Below are 26,795 nucleotides of genomic sequence, written 5' to 3' on the forward strand. Positions count from 1 at the left end.
ATTACAGTGTTGCCTATTTACTCATTTGTTGTGATTGAGTAAACGCACTGTGTGTTCAGCTAGTGTTTCAAGGCATTTAGCTCCTTTTAAAGCTGAACCCTGGAAAGGGGTTGAATATAGGAGCAAAACAAGCAATATATAAAGGAGAGGGAATGGGACTTGATATACCACCTTTTTGTGGTTACAATCAGTGAAGTAATTAGCTTTTGATTTTGTTTTTTAAGCTATAAGATTTTGAAATACTTTTATGGTGATTTTAGACATTATCACATTGGACCTATGACTATACTTTCCTATGAAATTTAAAAAAAAGGCGAATGGTCCTTAAATTTTGTTTTTAATATAAATAGTTTAATTTCATCTGGTCTACATTTGTTTATAGAATGTGCCAATCACGTTGTCTGTGGGTGCCTACATCTAGGTGCACAGTTATAGAATTATCCCTACATGTTTGTTTTTGGCCTATTCAGCATGGTTTAAGTTAAAATGGATAACTTATCTGGATAGAAGCTGAACATCGCTGCTAAATAAGATACTTCAGCGGTGTCACAGATTATCAGGATAGTAGCTGAACATCGCTGCTAAATGGATAATCTGTGACACTGCTGATGCCCCTCCCCCTAACCCAAGCCCATTATTATACAGCTTAGACTGTTTAGTGGTTTAAATACACCAATAATGTATTTATATGGATAAAGGAGTTCCCAACGTTAGGGGGTGAAAAAAGGACTATTGCCTTAGGCCTACTCAAATTGAAGGTGGCACAGCCTGCCAGAGGGCTTTGAGGCCCACTCCCAAATTTCTGCCCTGGGTCCCATCTTGTCCAGTTCCTTGGGGGAGCTATGTATTAGGCAAGTGCCTAAAGCCTGCTAAATATTGGCCTGAGTGATCTTAAATGGTGAAATGAACAGCTACAACTTGACCATCTGGCATCTTAGAAGTTAATCTAAGCACTTGAGTGATTAATGTCTTGAAGTACATTGAAGCTAGCTCATGGTCAAGGATTTACTCTTCTTGCTGCTTTTGTTTAAACTGCTTCTCCCTTAGGTGGTTCATGCAGATGTCTGCACCCAGGCATCTCTCCTCCAGGCTGCAGATGTTATTGTGCTGAACAATGTCTTTGAATATTTCCTGGAGGAAGCTGAGCAGTGCAGGTAGGTGCTGGAGCAGGAAGCTGTGTTTTCCCTCACCTGTTACTTAGTTTTGCAGGGCTGCTTAATCCTTAGGCAGACAAGGCAGTCTCCTAGGATTGCCACTTCTGAATGGCAGCAAAAAGCAGCTGCAGACAAAGCAGAACATTTGTTGTTGATGGCCACACAAAGTGAGGACCAATTAGCATGCACTCCTACCTCTTGTGGAGATGGTGATATTTTCAAATAACCAATTTATATGGCAAAATGGTTTGTTCTCGTGTGGGTATATAGATAAATAATGGTAAAATTATGCCTTGCTGATAATTTTCTTTCCTTTAGTAGCAGCAGATGAATCCAGGAACTGGTGAGTTGTGTCCATCTACCAGCAGGTGGAGATAGAGGTTACAAAGCTGAAGGTAGTGATACCAGATGGCCAGCTCCTCCTTCACCTCTGTACATGTCTCATCACCAAGCAGAACAGACAAGAAACCAGGAAGCCTTCCTCACCAACCATACAAAACAGAAACTTGTCAGTCTGACTTAAGAGAAACCATGACTGCGATGGTTTCTGTTCTTTCCTCTTCTCTCTCACTTTCCAACAAAAAAAAAAAAAAAAAGAAAAGACCAGGACAAGAACAGGTAGGCAAAACAAGCGTGGCTGACAAAGGGCAGAATCATGGATTCCTCTGCTGCTACTAAAGGAAAGAAAATTATCAGCAGGTAAGGCATAATTTTACCTTCCTTAATGTATGCAGCAGATGAATTCAAGAACTGGTGGGATGTATCAGAGCAGTCCCTAAGTAGGGTGGGAAGTCGCCGCTCCCTGAGACAGAACCGCTGCTACAAAGGCAGCATCTGAATAGTGAAAGCACACCCGTTCTGCCCAGTAGATAGCAAACTCGTGAAATTAGCCTGGAATTCCAAAAAAATCCACAAAGTATCTGCAATCCAACGAGAAAAGAAAATATCAGACGAGGCAAGAACCAGTGACATAAACAAAGAGAAGATATGAACGCTGAAAAATATGCAACATTTGCAAATACCGGAGAGCCCTCTGAACATCCAGAAGTGCCGTGTACTCCGCGTGAAAATCCGGAGGGTGGGAAGAAAGAGGCTGAAAAAGAAAAGCCCAAACCACAGCCGGAAAAGAAAGAAGGAACCCGAAAGCATGGTCACCAGACTCAGCAAATTGCAGAAAAAACAGCTTGGCATGGTTGTGCTAAAAATTCAGACACTCTGCATGCCGAAGAATTGGCGACCAAGAACACTGCTTGTAAGTTCCTAAGTGAAGCATTCTGCAAAGGAACAAAAGGAGTTCGAAGCAATGCTCAGTAGACAAGGAGCCCCAAGCTAGACTCAGAGAATATGAACAAGGTTTCTGGGAGAAGGTCGCAGCAGTGGAGGAGCAAAGCACTCTGCAAGAAATGCACCGCCTCCGAGTGCAAGGCCAGACCAGGCCCTTCTGCAACCCATCCTTCAGAAAGAACTCAATCGCTGAGGAACAGACGCCTGCAATGAAGACCAAGTGTGGGCTGCAACCAGCCTCAAAAAATCCTCAACACCTGAGAATACGTAGTTGCAGTGGACCGTGGATCACGTACAAGATCGCAACAGAACAGTAACCATAGCATCCAAAGAACTCTGTTCCTCAGTCGGCCTCTCAAAAAAAAAAAAAAAAAAAAAAAAAACCAGGCCGTAAGACCAAAGTGAGAGGGATCATCCTGCTCAGGAGCGGACCCAGAAGGAAGTGCCTGGAGTCAAGCGTGTCCAAAACGAAGGCACCACCAGGAGCCTCACCATACCCGCATACCAAGAGCGCCGTGGTTAATCAGGAGCTACCAGAATGACCCCAGTGGAGAGTGATCCGAAAAGAACTCTGCCGCAGAGAGGCCACGGAGGAAACACTATCAACGTCCTCCGGCTAAGGAAGCAATAGAACAACCAGCCCTGCCGAAGCACCCTCTGTCCGATGAGAGAAGAAAGAAGGCACCTGGGCATCCACACTAGACACCATCAGATCTACCTACGGAGCTCTCTACCTGAGGCCATGTTGGAGAAGTACTGGTGCATAATAACAACTCTATGAAGACCAGAAGATGGCAGAAAAGAGAACTCGCCATAGGAAAAGCCTGCAAAGTGGGCCGCGTAGAAACGGAACACGAGGTCCTCTATCCACTCTGACACCGAGACCCACTCTTTCGAGGAAGCAGCCATCGCCTCATCTTCTCCGATGGCACAAGCATCGCGTAGCCCACAACGTGTCTTGAAGTGCTAGACTAACAGCACCAAAATAAGGTCCAGGCGGAGGAGACGGCACAAGCACCGCCTGGCCTGCAATGTGTCCTGAAAGTCTAGAAGACGAACAGCAGTAAAAGCCGATCCAGGTGGAAGACTGGTTACACCGTCCCCTGTGACATCCATCACCCCAGAGACGGAAAGAGGAGGCAAAGGGCTCTCCAGTCCGAGAGACTCTCATCCATGACCACCACCATCCACTGCGGAGGCGCCAAGGCATAGGCGGTCGGTGGCCCAACTGTTTGGGGAGGCTAAAGGGGGCGGGGTTAGGGGTGGGCCTAAATCCATAATTGTCTGATAACACACAGAAAAAATACAAATAAAAGTCACAATACCTTTTTATTAAATTTAGATATTAGAAATGTCATATGTCAAAGAATAAAGTGGTTGCTCAAAGCATATACTAACCACAATCGCTCAACTGCAAAACACTATGCACAACTTTGTGCAAAAACACACTCAGAACCTTACTGTACCATAAATATTACACTGGGCAGAACCTAATACACCAATATACCACCCATACGGAAAATGCAGACCGTCAACAATATGAAACAATTCTCATGTAGAGCCACAAAACACCCTAATTCATGTTTAATGTGGGATAAGCCTCCCCAGCCCAACTGTGACCACCTTCGCCTGCTGCCCCCACCCCGCGACGAGCTGCAGGCTTCCCCGCTCCCCATGTCGTCCATCCCGTCTGCCCTCAGCTCCCCCCTAGCCCTTGTTTGCTTTCTGCTGCTGTCCTACCTTTAAATATTGTATTTTTCTTCCAGTCGCGGCGCCATTATTAAAAGCAGAAGCAGGCTCGTCTCCAGCCTTCCTTCGCATGGCTCCGCCCTCTTCTGACGTAGTTCCTGTTTGCGCGAAGGCGGAGCCATGCGAGGGAAGGCTGGAACCGAGCCTGCTTCTGCTTTTAATAATGGCGCCGTGACTGGAAGAAAAATACAATATTTAAAGGTAGGGCAGCAGCAGGAAGCAAATGAGGGCCGGGGGGAGCTGAGGGCAGACGGGATGGACGAGCGGGGGATCGGGAATTGGGGGGGGGGGCTGGAAGTTAACATTGCTGGATGGAGGGGAGGGCACGGGGGAGAGGAGGGTTGCTGGACATGGGAGGATGGAGGGGAGGGCAGGGGAGAGAAGAGTTATTGGCTCGACATGGGTGGATGGAAGGAAGGGTAGGGGACAGGAGCGTTGCTGGCTGGACAAGGGTGGATGGAGGGGAGGGGAGAGGAGGGTTGCTGGACATGGGTGGATGGAGGGGAGGGCAGTGTTTGGAATATGTCCACTTTGAGAATTAGGTGCTCAACATTAAAAGTTTAATGTGGGATAAAATGCCATAAATAAGTAAATAAATTTAAACATGAATTAGGGTGTTTTGTGGCTCTACATGAGAATTGTGATATGATCCCTTGTTTCATATTGTTGACAGTATGCATTTTTCGTGTGGGTGGTATATTGGTGTATTAGGTTCTGCCCAGTGTAATATTTATGGTACAGTAAGGTTCTGAGTGTGTTTTTGCACAAAATTGTGCATAGTGTTTTGCAGTTGAGCGATTGTGGTTAGTATATGCTTTGAGCAACCACTTTATTCTTTGACATATGATACATATCTAATATCTAAATTTAATAAAAGGTATTGTGACTTTTATTTATTTTTTCTGTGTTATCAGACAATTATGGATTTAAGCCCCACCCCTAACCCCGCCCCCTTTAGCCTCCCCAAACAGTTGGGCCACTGACCGCCTATGACTATAATGAAAATAAAATGATCTTTTCTACCTTTGTTGTCTGGTGACTTTTTGTTTTTCTGATCATGCTGGCCCAGTATCCGATTCTGCTGCTATCTGTCCTCTTAACTCCGTTTCCAGGGCTTCCTTTCCATTTATTTCTTTATTTTCCGCCTTTCTTCTCGTCTAGAGCAAGGTGCACTCTGATGCTGTTCTTGCGGAGAATGCCGCAAAACTCCCAAACCTAGGAAAAGGTGAATGGAGCCATAGCCATGCCGACAGGCTAGGCAAAGCCTGGCACTGAACATGAGGGCTCAGAACAGCCAAACCGAGAAACTGCAGATGAGGGGGCCAAAGAGGAAAGAAAACAAACACTTCCTAAGGGAGACGTGCAAGGATAATGGAAGTGCAGGCTAACTAGCTCTGAATATAGCTAGCTGTCCAATAAGTGCAAAACTGCAATAAAAGCCTTAGAGACACTGCAACAAATAGATAGAGGTGCCACAGATACGCTGGAACTGGAATACAATAGTTTGATCAGTGTCAGCAAAACTAGAAGAGCAGAGCTGCTGTGGGAAACAACCACAGCTAACCTTCGGCACTGTAGCATAGTGTAAACTGTCCCAGCTATGGAAAGAACTGCTTGTCCAGGCAAGCAATATGAGAGGGAAGTAAAATATGCCCCATAGAAAAGGAGCCGAGGGCCACAGCTTCTAATATGCACAAACCAGCCTTAAACCTGTGACCTTCAGGCTGAAAGCAAACCATCTTCCAGAAAAAGAAAACTATTTTGCTGAAGCTACTGCACCTGGAGCAAATGCCCTCACCATGACAGCACTGAGGTTCCATGGTTTCCATGGAGGACCAGAGCGCTAGCCCCAGAAAATAACAATATGTAACATTTCCCACAGAAAGGTGGAGCCAAAGGCACCAAGCCTAAAAACTCCCACTTGTAAACAGTGTTGCCAGGTGGGCGGTTTTACCGCCCAATTGGGCGGTTTTCCGCGACCCGCCGCGGGTAATTTTTGCCCGCGGCGGGTTGCGGTTTTTTTGGGCTGTTTTTGGGCTTCAGGGCGGTTTTTTTTGGCCGCGGGGGGCGGGGTTAGTGACGTTTTGGGCGGGGTTAGTGACGTGGGAGGCGGGGCTGATGGAGGAGGCGGGGCCGATGACGGAGGAGGCGGGGCCGATGACTGAGGAGGCGGGGCCGATGATGTCGGAGGCGGGGCCGATGATGTGGGAGGCGGGGTTGATGACGGCGGGGGCGGGGGTGATGACGCGGGGGTGGGGGTGTCAGGGGCGGGGTTTGTGTTTGGGCGGGTTTTGGGCTGTTTTTTGGCCTGGATTGGGCTGGAAAAAAAATTTCCACCTGGCAACCCTGCTTGTAAAGGAGCAAAAGGTGCAGAAAAAAAAAAAGAGAACCTACTGCACCTGGTATTCCCAGGCAGTCTCCTATCGAAGTAGAAACCAGCCAGGCCCAACCCTGTGCTGAGCTTCCAAGATCAGAGATGAGACACACTCAGGGTGGTATGCTGTTAGGGATTGTGCCTGTACTGCCAGTATAAAGAGTTCCACAAAGGAGGGAGGGAAACTTCCAAGCTGTTCAAGCAACTGCCCTCCGAGAAAAACTGAGGGGACAGAAAAGTCTGTAAATAAAAACTCTAAATAGGCCCTTTCAGAGGCCCAACATACAAGGAGCCATGCTTTGATGCTGTTCACTGTTTCCCACACCAGGAACTATAAGAAAATCTTAACTCACCACAGTCAGGCCTACTCGAGCCTGCTGCCATCAATGCATCCACTTAAGCAAACATGGCTTTCCAGCTCAGGTGATTTTTGCTGCCTTAGTGCAGAAAGGGACTGCCCTGAAAAGACGCCCTCTGAATAAAGGAAGACGGGAGAAATGGACCCTACTGCTGAGCTGGAGAGAAAACATCCCCTCTTCGGGGCAGGGTCCATTTGAAGAGACTGAGACAGGGAACAAGCCAGACAACTCCAAAGGCTGAACTAAAAAGGAACTGTTAGCTCCCCTACCAGACTTCTGCAGCATATAGGCATACAGAGCAGCAGAATGAGCTTGGGGGGGGGGGGGGGGGGGGAGGTCAGAAATCCCCTGCCCAGAGAAGCCCCCAGTGGCTGACGTGCATCCTGAAAAAAAAAGGCACATCACAGGACCATCGGATTCCTTCTTGAAAACTTAGCCCTCTAGAACCCATCTGCCTGAGATGGGCATAAAAACTCCCCCAATCACGAAAAGGGCAACTGAGGCCAAGCTCTCTAAAGAAGAAAGGTTACAAGTAAGGGTCCCAAAGCAGAGGAGATCCTGCTCAGACAATATAGAAACAGCTTATAAGTACATAAGTACATAAGTAATGCCATACTGGGAAAAGACCAAGGGTCCATCGAGCCCAGCATCCTGTCCACGACAGCGGCCAATCCAGGCCAAGGGCACCTGGCAAGCTTCCCAAACGTACAAACATTCTATACATGTTATTCCTGGAATTTTGGATTTTTCCAAGTCCGTTTAGTAGCGGTTTATGGACTTGTCCTTTAGGAATCCGTCCAACCCCTTTTTAAACTCTGCTAAGCTAACCGCCTTCACCACTTTCTCCGGCAACGAATTCCAGAGTTTAATTACACGTTGGGTGAAGAAAAATTTTCTCCGATTTGTTTTAAATTTACTATACTGTAGTTTCATCGCATGCCCCCTAGTCCTAGTATTTTTGGAAAGCGTGAACAGACGCTTCACATCCACCTGTTCCACTCCACTCATTATTTTATATACCTCTATCATGTCTCCCCTCAGCCGTCTCTTCTCCAAGCTGTATAGCCCTAGCCTCCTTAGTCTTTCTTCATAGGGAAGTCGTCCCATCCCCGCTATCATTTTAGTCGCCCTTCGCTGTACCTTTTCCAATTCTACTATATCTTTCTTGAGATGCGGCGACCAGAATTGAACACAATACTCAAGGTGCGGTCGCACCATGGAGCGATACAACGGCATTATAACATCCTCAAGCCTGTTTTCCATACCTTTCCTAATAATACCCAACATTCTATTCGCTTTCTTAGCCGCAGCAGCACACTGAGCAGAAGGTTTCAGTGTGTTATCGACGACGACACCCAGATCCCTTTCTTGGTCCGTAACTCCTAACGTGGAACCTTGCATGACGTAGCTATAATTCGGGTTCTTTTTTCCCACATGCATCACCTTGCACTTGCTCACATTAAACATCATCTGCCATTTAGCCGCCCAGTCTCCCAGTCTCGTAAGGTCCTCTTGTAATTTTTCACAATCCTGTCGCGATTTAACGACTTTGAATAACTTTGTGTCATCAGCAAATTTAATTACCTCGCTAGTTACTCCCATCTCTAAATCATTTATAAATATATTAAAAAGCAGCGGTCCTAGCACGGACCCCTGAGGAACCCCACTAACTACCCTTCTCCATTGTGAATACTGCCCATTTAACCCCACTCTCTGTTTCCTATCCTTCAACCAGTTTTTAATCCACAATAGGACATTTCCTCCTATCCCATGACCCTCCAATTTCCTCTGTAGCCTTTCATGAGGTACCTTGTCAAACGCCTTTTGAAAATCCAGATACACAATATCAACCAACTCCCCTTTGTCCACATGTTTGTTCACTCCTTCAAAGAATTGAAGTAAATTGGTCAGGCAAGATTTCCCCACACAAAAGCCATGCTGACTCGGTCTCAGTAATCCATGTCCTCGGATGTGCTCTGTAATTTTTGTTTTTAATAATAGCCTCTACCATTTTCCCCGGCACCGACGTCAGACTCACCGGTCTATAATTTCCCGGATCTCCCCTGGAGCCTTTTTTAAAAATGGGCGTTACATTGGCCACCTTCCAATCTTCCGGTACCACGCTCGATTTTAAGGATAAGTTGCATATCACTAGCAGTAGCTCCGCAAGCTCGTTTTTCAGTTCTATCAGTACTCTAGGATGAATACCATCCGGTCCAGGAGATTTGCTACTCTTCAGTTTGCCGAACTGCCCCATTACGTCCTCCAGGTTTACCGTGAGGTCAGTAAGTTTCTCCGACTCGTCCGCTTGAAATACCATTTCCGACACCGGTATCCCACCCAAATCTTCCTCGGTGAAGACCGAAGCAAAGAATTCATTCAGTCTCTCCGCTACGTCTTTGTCTTCTTTGATCGCCCCTTTTACCCCTCGGTCATCCAGCGGCCCAACCGATTCTTTTGCCGGCTTCCTGCTTTTAATATACCGAAAAAATTTTTTACTATGTTTTTTTGCCTCTGCTACCTTTTTTTCATACTCCCTCTTGGCCTTCTTAATCTGCGCCTTGCATTTGCTCTGACACTCCTTATGCTGTTTCTTGTTATTTTCAGACGGTTCCTTCTTCCATTTTCTGAAGGCGTTTCTTTTAGCCCTAATAGCTTCCTTCACCTCACTTTTCAACCAGGCCGGGTGTCTTTTGGACTTCCGTCTTTCTTTTCTAATTCGCGGAATATGTATGGCCTGGGCCTCCAGGATGGTATTTTTGAACAGCGTCCACGCCTGTTGTACAGTTTTTACTCTCTCAGTTGCCCCCTTAAGTTTTTTTTTTACCGTTCTTCTCATTTTATCATAGTCTCCTTTTTTAAAGTTAAATGCTAACGTATTTGACTTTCTGTGTACAGTTACTTCAAGGTCAATGTCAAAACTGATCATATTATGGTCACTGTTATCAAGCGGCCCCAGTACCATAACGTCCCTCACCAGATCATGCGCTCCACTAAGGACCAAGTCTAGAATTTTTCCTTCTCTCGTCGGCTCCTGCACCAGTTGCTCCATAAAGCTGTCCTTGATTTCATCAAGGAATTGTATCTCTGTAGTGTGTCCCGATGTTACATTTACCCAGTCTATATTTGGATAATTGAAGTCACCCATTATTATCACATTGCCCATTTTGTTCGCGTCTCTGATTTCTTTTATCATTTCTGTGTCTACCTGCTCATCCTGGCGAGGCGGACGGTAGTACACTCCTATCACCATTTTTTTCCCTTTTATACATGGAATTTCAACCCACAGTGATTCAAAGGTGTGATTTGTGTCCTGCTGAATTTGTAATCTATCTGAGTCAAGGCTCTCGTTAATATACAATGCTACCCCTCCACCAGTCCGGTCCACCCTATCATTACGATATACTTTGTACCCCGGTATGACAGTGTCCCACTGGTTATCCTCCTTCCACCAGGTCTCAGTAATGCCTATTATATCCAATTTTTCATTTAGTGCAATATATTCCAACTCTCCCATCTTATTTCTTAGACTCCTAGCATTTGCATATAAACATTTCATAGTATGTTTGTTGTTCTTATTTGCATGATGCTTAGTACCTGACACTATTGATTTGACATCTTTTGTCTGATCTTTAGTTGTATTTAAGGGCACCTGGCCTACCACAGTCTGTTGTGCAACCTCACTATCCAGAAACCCTATCTTCCCTGTTTGTGAGGTATCTTTGCAAGATACCTTTTCCCGAACCATTCGCTTTTGAGCGACTGTCGGCCTTCCCCCCATTTCTAGTTTAAAAGCTGCTCTATCTCTTTTTTAAATGCCAATGCCAGCAGCCTGGTCCCACCCTGGTTAAGGTGGAGCCCATCCTTTCGGAATAGGCTCCCCCTTCCCCAGAATGTTGCCCAGTTCCTAACAAATCTAAAACCCTCCTCCCTGCACCATCGTCTCATCCACGCATTGAGACTCTGGAGCTCTGTCTGTCTCTTGGGCCCTGCACGTGGAACAGGTAGCATTTCAGAAAATGCTACCCTAGAGGATCTGGATTTGAGCTTTCTACCTAAGAGCCTAAATTTGGCTTCCAGAACCTCTCTCCCACATTTTCCTATGTCATTGGTACCCACATGTACCAAGACAGCGGACTCCTCCCCAGCACTAAAATCCTATCTAGGTGACGCGTGAGGTCTGCCACCTTCGCACCAGGCAGGCAAGTCACCAGGCGATCCTCACGTCCACCAGCCACCCAGCTATCTATATGCCTAATGATAGAATCACCAACTACAACAGCTGTCCTAACCTTTCCCTCCCAGGCAGCACTTGGAGACATATCCTCAGTGCGAGAGGATAGTACATCCCCTGGTGGGCAGGTCCTGGCTACAGGAGTACTTCCTACTTCACCAGGGTGATGCTCTCCTTCTAGTAGACCTCCCTCCTCCAAGGTAGCACAAGGGCTACTAGACTGGAGGTGGGACCTCTCTACAACATCCCTGTAGGTCTCCTCTATGTACCTCTCTGTCTCCCTCAGCTCCACCAAGTCTGCTACTCTAGCCTCAAGAGAACGGACACGTTCTCTAAGAGCTAGGAGCTCTTTGCATCGGGCGCAAACATATGACATCTCACCAACTGGGAGATAATCATACATGTGACACTCAATGCAAAAGACTGGATAGCACCCCTCTTGCTGCTGGACTGCTGACTCCATCTTAGTGTTTTTGAGTTTTCCAATATTTTAAAACTTGCTACAGTATTAAGGATATTAGCCTAATATAAAAGCGTCTTTTACTTTATATAGTGTATTGTATGATTTATATAGTATTTCCTTCTTAGATGGTAATGAAATGTATTTAAAACTCTATAAGAGCACTCCTTACTTGTTACCCTAATTACAATAACTGACTATAAATGAGGAGTTGTCCTAGGGGTGGGTGGGTGGGTGGGAATACTAAATTAGATCCTGCAGTGGCTGTTAGATTCTATCTGTTAATGCTGTGGTACAAGGCTTTTAAAACTAAGTGGAAAAGACTATGGAGATTAGCTGTTTTCTGTTAGCTGTTGAAATTTGCTTTTTAAGTTTGCCTAACACTAACCTACAATTCCTCCTTTAAACCCCAATCTTTAAGTTCCCAAAGCACAAGCAAAGTAGCGTTCACTTACCAGAGAAATGTCCTCTTCTCTCAGAACTTCTCAGAAAGTAGTTCTGTTCTTCCCTTGTATAGTGGGGGCAGTTTGACACTACCCCAGCTACATGCAAACAGTTTCTGGCTCAACAGTGATTTTGGTAAAGGAAACCAAAGACTGGAGAATAATAAAGGGGAATCCCCTGTACCAGCAGTTTCTAATGGAACACAGGTCCTTTAGGAGAAGCCGTCCCTCCCCCCTGCCCACATCAAAGCCACAGGGCGGGAAAGGATCAGAGCTGATATTAAGAGAAAAGAGAAGGCCGTGCCAGCAAAAGGGCACATGTTACCGCCATTTTAGTGTGGGAAAAGGCTGCTCGGGGAAGGGGAACTTTAGCACTTCCCTCACCAGCGTTCAAACACGCCACCACACAGAGTCCCACTGCGGAGCATCTGCTACCGCAGCAGGAACAGCTTTCAAATGCCAGCATCGTCCACATTAAAGCACAGTACCCCCGCGCCAAAAAGAGGCCAGGGAACTGAACATGAGGGCTCAGAACAGCCAAACCGAGAAACTGCAGATGAGGGGGCCAAAGAGGAAAGAAAATAAACACTTCCTAAGGGAGAAGTGCAAGGATAATGGCAGTGCAGGCTACATTGAAGTAGCTCTGAATATAGCAGGTGTCTCCAGAGGAGAAGCAGAGTCCCACAGACGCAGCAGCCTGCTGCCTAACCAGCAAACAGACTGAAAGCACAGCACTAAGACAGGGAAACCCGGTCCTGTCATATCTTCTCTCTTTCTTCTGTTTTTGTTTTTTTTAAACACCAAATGAAGGCAAAGGAGCTCTTTTTTTTTTTTTTTTTTTTTTTACTGTTGAGGAAGGCTAGAGCTCTAAAGACCAGGAGGCAAGGGGGGAAAGGGTAAAGCAGGGACCCAGAAGACTGAGTATGCCCCCAAAGTCGGCACCACCAGCCAGACACCCCTAAACTCAACTGGCCCACAGGACCCAGGAGTATCCCCAACAGACAAATCCAGGAGCTACTGAAGTGCCGTCCACCACCTGCTGGAGATAGAGATGTACTGAGGTGAAGGAGGAGCTGGCTGGGTGGTATCACTGCCTTCAGCTTTGTAATCTCTGTCTCCACCTGCTGGTAGATGGACACAACCCACCAGTTCCTGGATTCATCTGTTGCATACGCTAAGGAAACAAAGTTTAATATTTAGACATATTTCCAGTTATGCATTTTTACAGGCTTGTCCTGGGAGTGGTAGTCTTGATTGAGTTTATCAAAATCTCTGGGGGAGTGGTATTAGGGTCCTGAAAGTGGAGGGGGGGGGGGGAAAGGCTGACGGTTTGGGAACTTAATACCTTTGCACTCGCCCTGTAGTCTTACATTCTTTAAAATGTGCATTGTACATCTAAGAAGGCCCCTCCTAAATCTCTGACCCTAGGCAGTTGCCTAGTTTGCATCTGCCTTAATCCTGCCCTGGGTCTGGTATTTTCCCTGCATTATCTAAGTGAAGTGCACACAGAGGTATTTTGGAGCATAATTTTATTTCCATTGATTCTTGATATACTGCCTAATTAGTAAACTTTCTGAGCGGTTCACAATACTATGTAAAAACAAGAGTATAAAGGAAATAACAATAAAAGGGAAAGTAAAAAAAAAAAAAAAATCAACCAACAAACCAGTAATGAATCTCCCCAGTCAAGTGGGGACATGCCAAAGCAGGAACAAAAGTGAAGCTCTCTCAAAACTAGTCATGGGGGGCCTGGCCCCCCTATGTTGTGCTCAGGCCCTTTCCAAAATTGTGGCACTAAATATATGGCTGCTGGGAATACTCAAGCCTCGCCAGGAAAAGAGATTGCTGGAGCCCCATCTGTGCTGTCTGAGCAGTAAGAAGTTAATAGGGTGCTCTAGCCAATGATGCCAGCATTTCCATGCATGCGTGGTTCATGCAACTGAACTGAGCATGTGCAGAAATGCTGGCGTTGGTTGTTGGTGCGGCCTGCCAACGACTTCTTGCTGCTGCAACCATGGTCCCAGGGTCAGAGAATGTCTTCAGCTGGCAGGGCTTAAGTATCTTTACCAGCAAAGGTTTGATGGGGGCACTGAAGAAATGCTTGCCCCCTCCTAGTACCCACCCCCCCAATCAAGTTCTGTCTATGCCCATGCGACTTCCACATAACTTGCTACTTTGTTAAATGTGTTTCAGGGCCTGGATATACATCAGCAGTAATGTACGGAAAAAAGGCACCTTCTTGGTGACTGTACCAAGTCTAGAGGAATCCCTTCACAGCTTAGAGGTCAGTGTAGTCCTCTCAGGAGGAATCCAGTTACCATCTATAAGCTTGCGTGTACAATTTGACACCTAACATTCAAAGTTGTATGGACAAATAGAATAATGGCAGAGGCATAAGTAATTGTTAAATTTAATTGGGTTATTTGGTACTAATTGGCACACTTTTGCGGTTATATGCCTAATTGCCTTTGTAGGTATTGTACAAATTGAATGCACAAATCCATAGTGCACAGATGCAATGGGGATGTGGGACATGATAGGGGCATTGCGCGAAGGTTATAGAATACTAGCAGTTACGCACCTAAGAGCATTTACACCAGCCTTTGATCTAGCATAAATGCTTGTATCTGAATTTACTTCACACTTATATCTTATATTACACATGTCAGTAGGATCTCGGAGAATCATAATAGGATCTGTCAGATTAGCGTATCCGCCTCCATTTTGGCTGAACAATTCTATGAGCCAAGCATACTTTTAGGGGCGGTACCGAGATCCTTGTTTTTTTACTTATTTTTACTGCTTTTTACTATTAATCCTTATTTTGGTATCAGAGCGATTTTTATATATTTTCAGTTTTCTTTATAATATGCATTTACAGAATGTTTAGCATTGGTACTTAGCTTTTAGGCTATTTTTCAACGATACATGATGGAGACCTGTTGTCACCAACATAGATCCATGTTTCGCTTGTGAGCTGTTTCAAGGTAGTGTCCTATAAGAAATCATATAAGATTAATATTTAACGTCGGTCAGAGCTATTATGCACCGATTCACATCTTGACTGTTACTAACCAAGAATGGTTCTGACTGGCGGCGTCTAAGATGGCCGCCAGCTATTTCCAAGGCAGGCTTTATAGCCAAGTCAAGTCGTCACGTGACAAAAAGCAGCTGATGTCCAGTAAAGAATATTCAAAGACAAAATATTTAGCTACAATACAAGATTCATACAAGATTTCTCCCATATGTTGAAGCTACTTAGTGAACTACATGGCATCCCAAATGAAGCATGGTTTGTCACACTTGATGTCTCTTCCCTATACACGAACATCCTCCGAGACTCCGCCTTGAGTATTATTGAGGCTATCCTGAATGATAGGAGTCCTACCCCTCGTATCTCTACCCCTTTTCTGATGGATTTAGCAAAATTGGTAATCACATCTAATTATTTGTGGTACGATAGAAAATACTTTATGTTTCCACGGTTTTTATTGATGACAAGTCAAAAAGTACAAATCCACCTTAACATGGCGGCATCAATGCAGTTTTACAGAACTCAGCGAAGTAACATTGCAAGAATACAGCATTGCGTACAGTCATCAAATTTTTATATATAACTTTTATCCCCTCCCCCTTTTTACTGTACTCTGTATTTAACTTTTAATATTTCAACAATTATTATTGATGAGATCACATGGTAGACAATTCTGTATCCATCAGCATAAATCTAATAAATAATTCCGTCATATATTAATGAACCTAAAACTTCTATCATCCAATTCCCCCCCCCAAACTTCCCCCCCTTCCTTTCCTTCTTAAGTATTCATGAATGTGGTCCTGTACTATTACCAGACAATTGCATAACCAATAAACTTTTTATATTAATCTCCAATAATTATGTCTCTTGTTTTACTCTGTGTATTATTGATTTGTTTATATATAAACGGTTTTTATTGATGGACATACTCCAGTTCAAGCATATGAAATGTTTACATTTTATATCTTTTCCAATATTTCTATATTAACAACATAACTTACAACATGCCTATCCCATCATTTTTTTAAAACATTTACTGCCTCCCCCCTCCCCCCCCCCCCCTCCCCCCCTTCCAAGAAATGAGAAGCAACAACCTCTGAGTTTGAGCTTCATGATTCCTACTAACATTCTCGTCAAACCTTGCCCAGTCCTTAATTGCTTACACGTGGGCTTCTGGCTTCATTATATCGACCCCAGCCTGTTAAGTACAGCACTTCTGGCTTTGTGGGATATATTTTGTTAATAATGATTCCAAACGTTAAGAAATTTCTTTCTTCTCCTCAAGTTGTCATATGCTTCTCTTGCCTCCCACAACATTAGCTCATGTAGCTTATTCCTCCATAACCATACAGATGGTGGTTCTTCTTGCATCCAATGTCTAAATATACATTTTTTGCCCACTGCAAATGCTTTACATAAAAATACCTCCAAATTTTTATCCGATATCCCATATGCATTAGTTTTGTTCAAAAGTACTCCTCTCCAAGAGGGGTGTAACCTTTGTCCCAATAGTTGTTCTAAGTACTCCTGTATCGCTCTCCAGAATGTTTTTATTTTATCACACCACCAAAATGCATGCAAAAATGTGTTCTTCTCTCTGTGGCATTTAAGGCATTGAGAATCAGAGCTGCATCCCGCCCTTACAGCCTGAGATTGTGTTATATAGCCTCGGTGAATAACCCTGAATTGACTCTCTTGTAATTCTGCCCCCCCCATCTGCCCAGGTATGCTTCCAATTAGTTTTGCAAAATTTATTCCCTTCAGCTCATATCCCAAGTCTTTGCTCCATTTGTCTTTGAGCTTCTCATATGTTCTGGGGGGTCCAAGTGGGACCAGGGCTTTATGTAGGCTCGATATTGATACCTGTCCATGTGCGTCCCCTTCCAGGAATTCCCGCACCCTCTGACCCAGTTTTGTGCCCAGGGCTGCCTGATCCAAACTATGCCAGTAATGATGCAATTGTCTATATGTATAATAATCCCTCTGGGCCAATACCTGTCTCTGCTGCAGGTCCTGAAAACTATGCAGATTCCCCTCTTCATTCATTAAGTGTTCAAATAGAGTGATTCCCATTTCCGACTATCTAGCCATTACCCCTTTCTCCAATCCGGGGGGGAAGTCCCTATTTCCCTGTATTGGAAGTTGGTCACTAACATTAGGGTCTTGTCCCCAGTTATGCATAAGAGACTGCCAAGCACGTCGCAATGGTTGCAACAGTATACTTCTTCTGCAGTTAGTTGGTAAACTCTTTGTTTTTGCCTGCAGAAGGAAATTCAAGTGCCACGGGTCAAAGAATGCACGTTCCCAGTTAGTTGGCGTGTGTTGATGTGTGTTAAGTATCCAATCCCTGATGTGTCTTAAAAGACATGCCTGATTGTAACGTCTAATACAGGGGAAACCCAATCCACCCTGAGCCCACCCATCGTATAAGTATTCAAATCGTAGTTTAGACTTCTTTCCCCCCCACACAAATTGCCGACATCCTATTTAATTTCCTTAAATCTTTACTCAGTATATGTATTGGCAACACCTGCAAGATATAGAGCCATCTCGGGAATATGATCATTTTGAAGAGATTTATTCTGCCTATTAATGATAAAGGCAGGTAATTCCATCTCTCCAGAACCCTTTTGGTATCTTGTAGCAGCTTGTCAATATTTATCCTGTACAGAATGGTAGTATCCATAGTTAATCGTACCCCTAAATATCGAAAGGGTTCCCCTGCCCTCCTCAATGGCAGCTGTCTGTGCCACTCTCCCATTTGATCCTCTTTCCTACTTAATACTTCTGATTTCTCCAGGTTTAGCTTAAAGCCAGAGAAATCCCCATACTCTGCCATACATTCTAATAGCGCCTTCAGTGATGTCTCTGGAGAAATTACATGAGCCAGCAAATCATCAGCGAAGGCAGCTATTTTAAAAATTTCTGTGCCAACCCTGACTCCCTGCACATCAGGGTTGCGTTGGATATCTCTAAGCAGTGGATCTAGCGTTAACACAAACAGTAAAGGTGACAGGGGGCATCCTTGCCTGGTCCCCCTATGGACAGAGAATGATGGGGATAATATTCCATTAACCCATGATAGAAAATACTTTAAACAAATTCATGGTGTAGCAATGGATGTGACTTTAGCCCCATCAGTAGCTACACTTTACATGGATTTATTTGAAACATCACATGTATATTCATCTGAATTCTTCCTATCATCCATACTAATTTGGAAGAGGTTATCTGGATGATATATTTTTTTATTTGGACAGGAACACAGGAATTGCTACTTTAGTTTATTGAATGGATTAATAATTCTTTGAATGTGAATTTAAGATTTACAGCTACGTACAATACATCAATTTCTTGGATATCCATATAGAAAAACAAGGAGCGATTTACCACATCTTTGTATTTAAGCAGACAGACCGTAATAATTACCTATATTACAATAGTTTTCATCTGTATCATCTGAAAAACAACCTGCTGGTTGGACAATTCCTGCGGTTAAGAAGACTCTGTTCCTCCCTGGAGGACTTTAAATACCATGCTAAAAGCTTACTGGTAAATTCTTGGAATGTGACTACCCTCCTAAGACTGTTCGTAAAGCCTATCTGAGAGCATGATACTCCCAGCATGAACTACTTCTGGATTATAGGATTCGTGAAGAACAAAATCGATTGGTTTGTGTATTACTGGCTAAGTTTATCGTACAAATCATCATGTCTCACTGGCACATCTTACAGATGGATACTGTGTTTACAGAAAAGCCTCTTATAGCCTTTACATGTGCCAAGAATAGAGGGGAAATACTATCCTGGAAAAAGCATTATCGTACTGCAGCACAAGAGGCACCATCTTGTACTATATGTGGACATTGCCAGTGGACATTGCCAGTGGTGTCAAACTTCAATAACTGGATCAATATGAATTGATCCTCAGTTACATCGTAAAATTACAACATTTAATGACTCTGACTTCACTACCAAAATGGCGGTATACATTATCCAATGCCCCTGCAAGAAGATATACGTAGGGAGAAGTATGAGAGCAATACAAGTGCGTCTTACTGAACATAAATCTAGGATCCTCACTAATAAGGTAGAAGTCCCGCTAGTACAACATTGGGTGGAATATCAACATCAAATAACGGATTTACAATGGCGGATAATAGATCAAGTAAAAAAAGGGTGGGAGGGAGGCGACTTAGAGAAAATACTGAACTTCAGAGAATAATTTTGGATTTCCACCTTAAATACTGTGGAACCACATGGGCTTAATCATGAAATTGAGTGGTCAACACTTATTCAAGATTGTTTAAAGTATTGTAGCTAAATATTTTGTCTTCAAATATTCTTTACTGGATATCAGCTGTTCAGCCCTGGAGTCTTGACTGGTGCTTTTTGCCACGTGACGACTTGACTTGGCTATAAAGCCTGCCTTGGAAATAGCGGGCGACCATCTTAGATGCCGCTAGTCAGAAGCATTCTTGGTTAGTAACGGTCAAGATGTGAATCGGAGCATAATAGCTCTGACAGAGACGTTATGTATTAATCTTTTATGATTTCTTATAGGAGACTTCCTTGAAACAGCTCGAGTGGGAAAGCGCGGGGTACAAATGTAACTAAAATAAAAATAAACATGGATCTATGTTGGTGACAACTGGTCTCCATCATGTATCATTGAAAAATAGCCTAAAAGCTAAGTACCAATGCTAAATGTTCTGTAAATGCATATTATAAAGAAAACTGAAAATATATATAAAAATCTCTCCGATACCAAAATAAAGATTAATAGTAAAAAAAAAAAAACAGTAAAAACTGGATTGATGAGGATTGCAGTACCGCCCCTAAAAGTATGCTTGGCTCATAGAATTGTTCAGCCAAAATGGAGGCGGATACGCTAATCTGACAGATCCTATTATGATTCTCCAATCCTACTGACCTGTGTAATATAAGTGTGAAGAAGCTGAGTATATTGAGAGCTAATTGTTAGTGAGCTCCCTTCAATTCTTAAAATGGTGTATAGTGCCTGATTGTTGTATCTGAAGTTAGGCATGTGACTGTGTGGACTTATGCTAGTATTCTGGTTAGAATTAATGCTTAGCATGCATCATCCTATTGCCTGTGACCTATAGAGAATTTACCCCCTTAATGTTCTGTACTCACTGTATGAAATTCTTGAGTTGAACACATCCAGTGCATCTCCTCCACCACTACATTGAGTGCAGTTATTAACATTTGTATGCTTTTTGGGTGAAGCACAGGGAGAAAGTAAGATAAAAAGCAAAAATGTAGGGCCCAATATTCAGCTGGTGGCAATCAGCATTTTGGTGACCACTGCCTGCATAATTCGCAGAAATTCAGTGCCAAGGATGTCTGGGCTCCGACATTGAATTTCTGGGTATATAGGAGAGGAGAGCGGGCAAAAACATAGCTAGTTAAGTGATATTCAGCACTTAACTGGCTATGGTGAACTGCTTAAAGATAGCACTACATTTTATGTGGTTATCTTAGCTGGTTAAGTCCTGACTCCACCCCTGGAAAGCCTGCAAAATAGCCGGTTTTGAGTTGGACACTAACCAGGCATTTTGAATGGCACTGTCGGGTTAAGTGCTGCTGAAAATTGCTAATTAGCCCTGAACAGGCTATCTAAATGGCCAGGAGCCTCTTCTGGCTATTCAAACCATTTTGAATATCTGGTCCATAGGGGATACTGTTCAGCCGGTAGCAGTCGGTGTTTCTTTAAATGCTGACGGCCACTAGCTGAATTAGACCCAGATATTCAGTGCCAGTCCATTTGAGTCCCAGCACTAACAGGCAGATGATCAAAAGCCCCACACTGTTCCAAATAGCGCTGGAACAGCGCGGGGCGCTATTAGACCTATGATGAGAGATAATGCATGCAAATTTAAGCAGCGCAATTATCTCTGATTATGGGGTAGAAGTGCGGGAGAATTGTGCCTGAGCATGCGCTCACCACAATCCTCCCGCACTTGTTTGACAGGTCTGGTCTGGAGACCAATGAAAAGAGAAGGACGTCCATCTTTAAATCGGAAGATGGACATCCTCAACTGCCCTGTTGCAGGGATGGCCAGATTTCAAGGGGTGTCGGAGGTATAGCGACGGGGCAGTTGAGGGCGTCCAAAATTTGGACGTTTCTGCAATGGGCAGTTAAGGACACCCAAAATTGGATGTTTCTATGAGAAAGATGTCTTTCTCATAGAAACATCCAATTTTGGACGTCCTCAACTGCCCCGTCCCAAATGTCCAAATTTTGGATGTCCTCAACTGCCCTCGCTGGCAGGTTTGCTGTGGGGGGGGGGGAAATGGGGGCCTGCCAGCATGCAAATGCATGCTGGACAGGGCTCACCCTTTCATCCTAATCTGCAAACCCTAACGCCAGCTTGGAGCTGGCGTAAGGTTTGTCACGGCCAGCAACCCAATCTTTGGTGCGCTAGACACTGATCATTGGGGATGAATGCGTTAAGTGCTGATTAGCATGCATTTGCAGGCTACTTGCGCTAAGAGCCCTGTTTTAGCATGCATTTGCATGCTACTTGTGCTAAGAGCGCTCAAGGGCTCTGATCGTGGGGTGGTAGCAAACGCCGGTGCTAGTATGGCGCTAACAGCCTCTAGCGCTGGCGTTTGCTTTTGATCTGCCTGTAAATATCTAGTACTTGGTGCCCTGCTGGAAACTGCCCTGGTATAGTGAAGATACTTACCTGTAGCAGGTATTCTCCGAGGACAGCAGGCTGATTATTCTCACATGTGGGTGACGTCCACGGCAGCCCCAGGTCCGGAAAATCTTCCTAGCAACAAAGCTTGCTAGAGCCTTCGAGTGCGCACCGCACATGCGCGGCCATCTTCCCACCTGTCGCATGAGAGTCCCGCTTCAGTCAACTTAAGAAGCAAAACCAAAGAAAAGGAACAACTCCAAAGGGGAGGCGGGCGGGTTTGTGAGAACAATCAGCCTGCTGTCCTCGGAGAATACCTGCTACAGGTAAGTACCTTCGCTTTCTCCGAGGACAAGCAGGCTGCTTGTTCTCACATGTGGGTTATCCCTAGCCCCCAGGCTCACTCAAAACAATAAACAGAGGTCAATTGGACCTCCACACTGGTGAGGACATAACAGAAGAAACATATAACTGAGAGTGCAGCCTGGAACAGAACAAAAATGGGCCAAGGGGGGGGTGGAGTTGGATTCTAAACCCCGAACAGATTCTGCAGCACCGACTGCCCAAACTGAGTGTTGCTTTGGCTATCCTGCTGAAGGCAGTAATGAGATGTGAATGTGTGGACTGATGATCACGTCGCAGCCTTGCAAATCTCTTAGATAGTGGCTGACTTCAAGTGGGACACTGACGCTGCCATGGCTCGAACACTATGAGCTGTGACATGACCCTCAAGAGGCAGCCCAGCTTGGGCGTAAGTGAAGGAAATGCAATCTGCTAGCCAATTTGAAATGGTGTGTTTCCTGACAGCCACTCCCCTTCTGTTGGAGTCGAAAGAAAAAAACATTTGGGCGGACTGTCTGAAGGGGCTTGTCCACTCCACATAGAAGGCCAATGCTCTTTTGCAGTCCAATGTGTGCAACTGACGTTCAGCAGGGCAGGTATGAGGACGGGGGAAGAATGTTGGCAAGACAAATGAGTGGTTCAGATGGAACTCCGACACCACCTTCAGCAAGAACTTACGGTGAGTGCGGAGGACTACTCTGTTATGATGAAATTTAGTATAGGGAGCATGGGCTACCAAGGCTTGAAGCTCACTGACTCTACGAGCTGAACTAACAGCCACCAAGAAAATGACCTTCCAGGTCAAGTACTTCAGATGGCAGGAATTCAGTGGCTCAAAAGGAGGCTTCATCAGCTGGGTGAGAACGACGTTGAGATCCCATGACACCGTAGGAGGTTTAACAGGGGGCTTTGACAAAAGCAAACCTCTCATGAATCGAACAACTAAAGGCTGTCCAGAGATAGGCTTACCCTCCACACGATAATAAGCACTTATAGCACTAAGGTGAACCCTTACGGAGTTGGTCTTGAGACCAGACTCTAAGTGTAGAAGGTATTCAAGCAGGGTCTGTGTAGGACAAGAACAAGGATCTTGGGCCTTGCTATTACACCAGACGGCAAACCTCTGCCATTTTAAGAGTAACACCTCTTTGTGGAATCTTTTCTGGAAGCAAGCAAGACTCGGGAGACACCCTCAGAAAGACCCAAGGAGGTGAAGTCTACCCCCTCGACATCCAGGCCGTGAGAGCCAGAGACTAGAGGTTGGGATGCAGAAGCACCCCCTCGTTCTGAGTGATGAGGGTTGGAAAACACTCCAATCTCCACGGTTCTTCGGAGGACAACTCCAGAAGAAGAGGGAACCAAATCTGACTCGGCCAGGAAGGAGCTATCAGAATCATGGTTCCACAGTCTTGCCTGAGTTTCAGCAAAGTCTTCCCCACCAGAGGTATGGGAGGATATGCATGCAGAAGGCCCCCCCCCCCCCCAAATGAAGGAGAAAAGCATCCGACACTAGTCTGTCGTGGGCCTGAAGTCTGGAACAGAAGTGAGGGACCTTGTGATTGATCTGAGTGGCAAAAAGATCCGCCGAGGGGGTGCCCCATGCTTGGAAGATCTTGCGGACTACTGCCATGTTCAGTCACTCGTGAGGTTGCATGATCCTGCTCAACCTGTCGGCCAGACTGTTGTTTACGCCTGCCAGATACGTGGCCTGGAGAAACATGCCATGACGGCGAGCCTAAAGCCTCATCTGGACAGCTTCCCAACCCAGGGGGCGAGATCCGGTGCCCCCCTGCTTGTTGTAATACATGGCAACCATATTGTCCCAATTTGAATGATTTGATTGGATAGCTGATCTCTGAAAGCCTTTAGAGCATTCCAGAACGCTCGCAACTCCAGAAGATTGATCTGAAGATCTGTTTCCTGGAAGGACCAAAGTCCTTGAGTGTGAAGCCCGTCTACATGGGCTCCCCACCCCAGGAGAGATGCATCCGTTGTCAGCACTTTTCATGGCTGAGGAATTTGAGAAGGACGTCCCAAGGTCAAATTGGATCGAATTGTCCACCACATCAGGGAGTTATGAAAAGCAGTGTACAACAGGATTGCATCCTCTAGATCCCCTGCAGCTTGATACCACGGGGAAGCTAGGGTCCATTGAGCTGATCTCATGTGAAGACGGGCCATGGGAGTCACATGAAGTGTGGAGGCCATATGGCCTAGAAGCCTCAACATCTGCCAAGCTGTGATCTGCTGAGACGCTCTGGCCAAGGAAACCAGTGACAGAAGATTGTCTGCTCTCGCTTCGGGGAGGTAGGCATGAGCCGTCTGCGAGTCCAGCCAGGGCTCCTATGAACTCTAGGCTCTGAACCGGAAGAAGGTGGGACTTTGGGTAATTTATGACAAACCCCAGTAGCTCCAGGAGTTGAATAGTTATCAGCATGGACTGTAGAGCTCCTGCCTCTGAGGTGTTCTTCACCAGCTAATCGTCGAGACAAGGGAACACATGCACTCCCAGCCTGCGTAGCGACGCTGCAACGACCGCCAGGCATTTGGTGAACACCCGAGGCGCAGAGGCAAGCCCAAAGGGCAGTACACAATACTGAAAGTGCTGTGTTCCCAGACGGAATCAAAGATACTGCCTGTGAGCTGGGCAGTATTGAGATTTGTGTATAAGCATCCTTTAAGTCCAGGGAGCATAGCCAGTCGTTTTCCTGAATCATGGGAAGAAGGGTGCCCAGGGAAAGCATCCTGAACTTTTCTCGGACCAGGAATTTGTTCAGGGCCCTTAGGTCTAGGATGGGACGCATCCCCCCCTGTTTTGCACAAGGAAGTACCTGGAATAGAATCCCAGCCCTTCTTGCCCCAGTGGCACGGGCTCGACCGCATTGGCGCTGAGAAGAGCGGAGAGTTCCTTTGCAAATACCTGCCTGTGCTGGAAGCTGAAGGACTGAGCTCCCGGTGGGCAATTTGGAGGCTTGGAGATCAAATTGAGGGAGTATCCCCGCCGGACTATTTGAAGAACCCACCGATCAGAGGTTACAAGAGGCCACCTTTGGTGAAAAAATGCTAACCTCCCTCCGACCGGTAGATCGCCCGGCAGGAGCACTTTGATTGCGGCTATGCTCGCCTGGAGCCAGTCAAAAGCCCGGCCCTTGCTTTTGCTGGGGAGCTGCAGGGGCCTGTTTCGGCGCATGCTGTTGACGTGAATGAGCGCGCTGGGGTTGAGCCTGAGTAGCTGGCGGGAAGGTGGATTGTACCTACGCTTATAAGTATAGGGAGCATTCCTCCTCCCATAAAAACGTCTACGTAATGAGGTAGATGCTGAAGGCGCCCGGTGGGAGAGTTTGTCGAGTGCAGTTTCCCCGCTGGTGGAGCTGTTCTACCACCTGCTCGACCTCGCAGAAAATATTATCCCCCCGGCAAGGAACATCCGCAAGCCGCTGCTGGACTTGATTTTCCAGGTCAGAGGCACGCAGCCATGAGAGTCTGCGCATCACTATACCTTGCGCAGTGGCCCTGGACGCCACATCAAAAGTCGTAAGCACCCCTGGACAGGAATTTACGACACGCCTTCAGCTGCCTGACTACCTCCTGAAAAGGCTTGGCCTGCTCCGAAGGGAGCTGATCGACCAAGTCCGCCAGTTGCTTCACATTATTCCGCAAGTGGATGCTTGTGTAGAGCTGGTAGGACTGAATTTTGGACATGAGCATAGAGGACTGGTAGGCCTTCCTCCCAAAAGAGTCCAAAGTCTGAGCTTCTCGCCCCGGGGGCGCCAAGGCAAAATCTTTTGTACTTTTGGCTCTCTTGAGAGCGGAATCCACAACCGCAGAGTCGTGAGGCAACTGTCACTTCATCAACTTCGGGTCCCCGTGAATCCGATACTGGGACTCAATCTTCTTAGGAATGGTGGGATTAGATAATGGTTTCATCCAGTTCCTGTACAATGTCTGTCTGAGGACATTATGTAGAGGGACGGTGGATGACTCCTTAGGTGGCGAAGGATAGTCCAAGACCTCGAACATCTCGGCCCTGGGTTCATCATCAGTTACCACTGGGAAGGGAATGGCCATAGACATTTCCCGCACAAAGGACAAGAAAGACAAACTCTCCGGGGGAGAAAGTTTTCTCTCTGGTGAAGGAGTGGGGTCAGAGGGAAGGCCACAAGACTCCTCAGAAGAGAAATACCTCGGGTCTTCCTCTGCCTCCCACGAGGCCTCTCCCTCAGTATCGGACAGGAGTTCTTTGACTGCAGTCCGAAGCAGAGCCTGTCTCGACGCCGAGGAGCTATGTCCTCGATGTCGAAGTCGACTCCCGTGTCGGCGGCGATGAAGCTCCCTCCATCGATGTCGACGGGGAGACAACTTGGGCAGCAGCCGAGGCCGATGCTGCAAGCGGCACCGATGTCGAGGCCTCACCACAGGTGGGGAGCCAGCCGCCGCATCTATCGACGGTACCGTAGGCGCAAGCATCCCCGGTACCGGAACAGATGGTCGCAGCAGCCCCTCCAGGAGCCCTGGAAGAATAGCTCGGAGGCGCTCATCAAGAGTGTCTGTTGAGAGAGGCTGTGGGATCGGTGCAGGAGTCGAAGCCAGAATCTGCCGAGGAGGCGGTACCGGGCTCTCCCGAGACCGGTGCATCGACACCTCTTGTATGGAGGGTGTGCGGTCCTCCCGGCGTCAACGCTTTACGGGTGCTGA

At 46.0% G+C, this 26,795-nt stretch overlaps 1 protein-coding gene across 1 annotated transcript in view; it reads left to right on the forward strand.

Annotated features, from left to right (window-relative positions):
* Positions 1-26,795, forward strand: part of LOC115478094 — a 129,651-nt gene that overhangs the window by 96,493 nt on the left and 6,363 nt on the right. The window contains exons 6-7 of the mRNA XM_030215328.1: positions 1,048-1,154; positions 14,251-14,341. Coding sequence (XP_030071188.1) covers positions 1,048-1,154; positions 14,251-14,341 — 198 coding nt within the window. The remainder of the gene's footprint in view (positions 1-1,047; positions 1,155-14,250; positions 14,342-26,795) is intronic.

Source organism: Microcaecilia unicolor, chromosome 9 (assembly GCF_901765095.1).
Source record: "Microcaecilia unicolor chromosome 9, aMicUni1.1, whole genome shotgun sequence".
Taxonomy (NCBI): domain Eukaryota; kingdom Metazoa; phylum Chordata; class Amphibia; order Gymnophiona; family Siphonopidae; genus Microcaecilia; species Microcaecilia unicolor.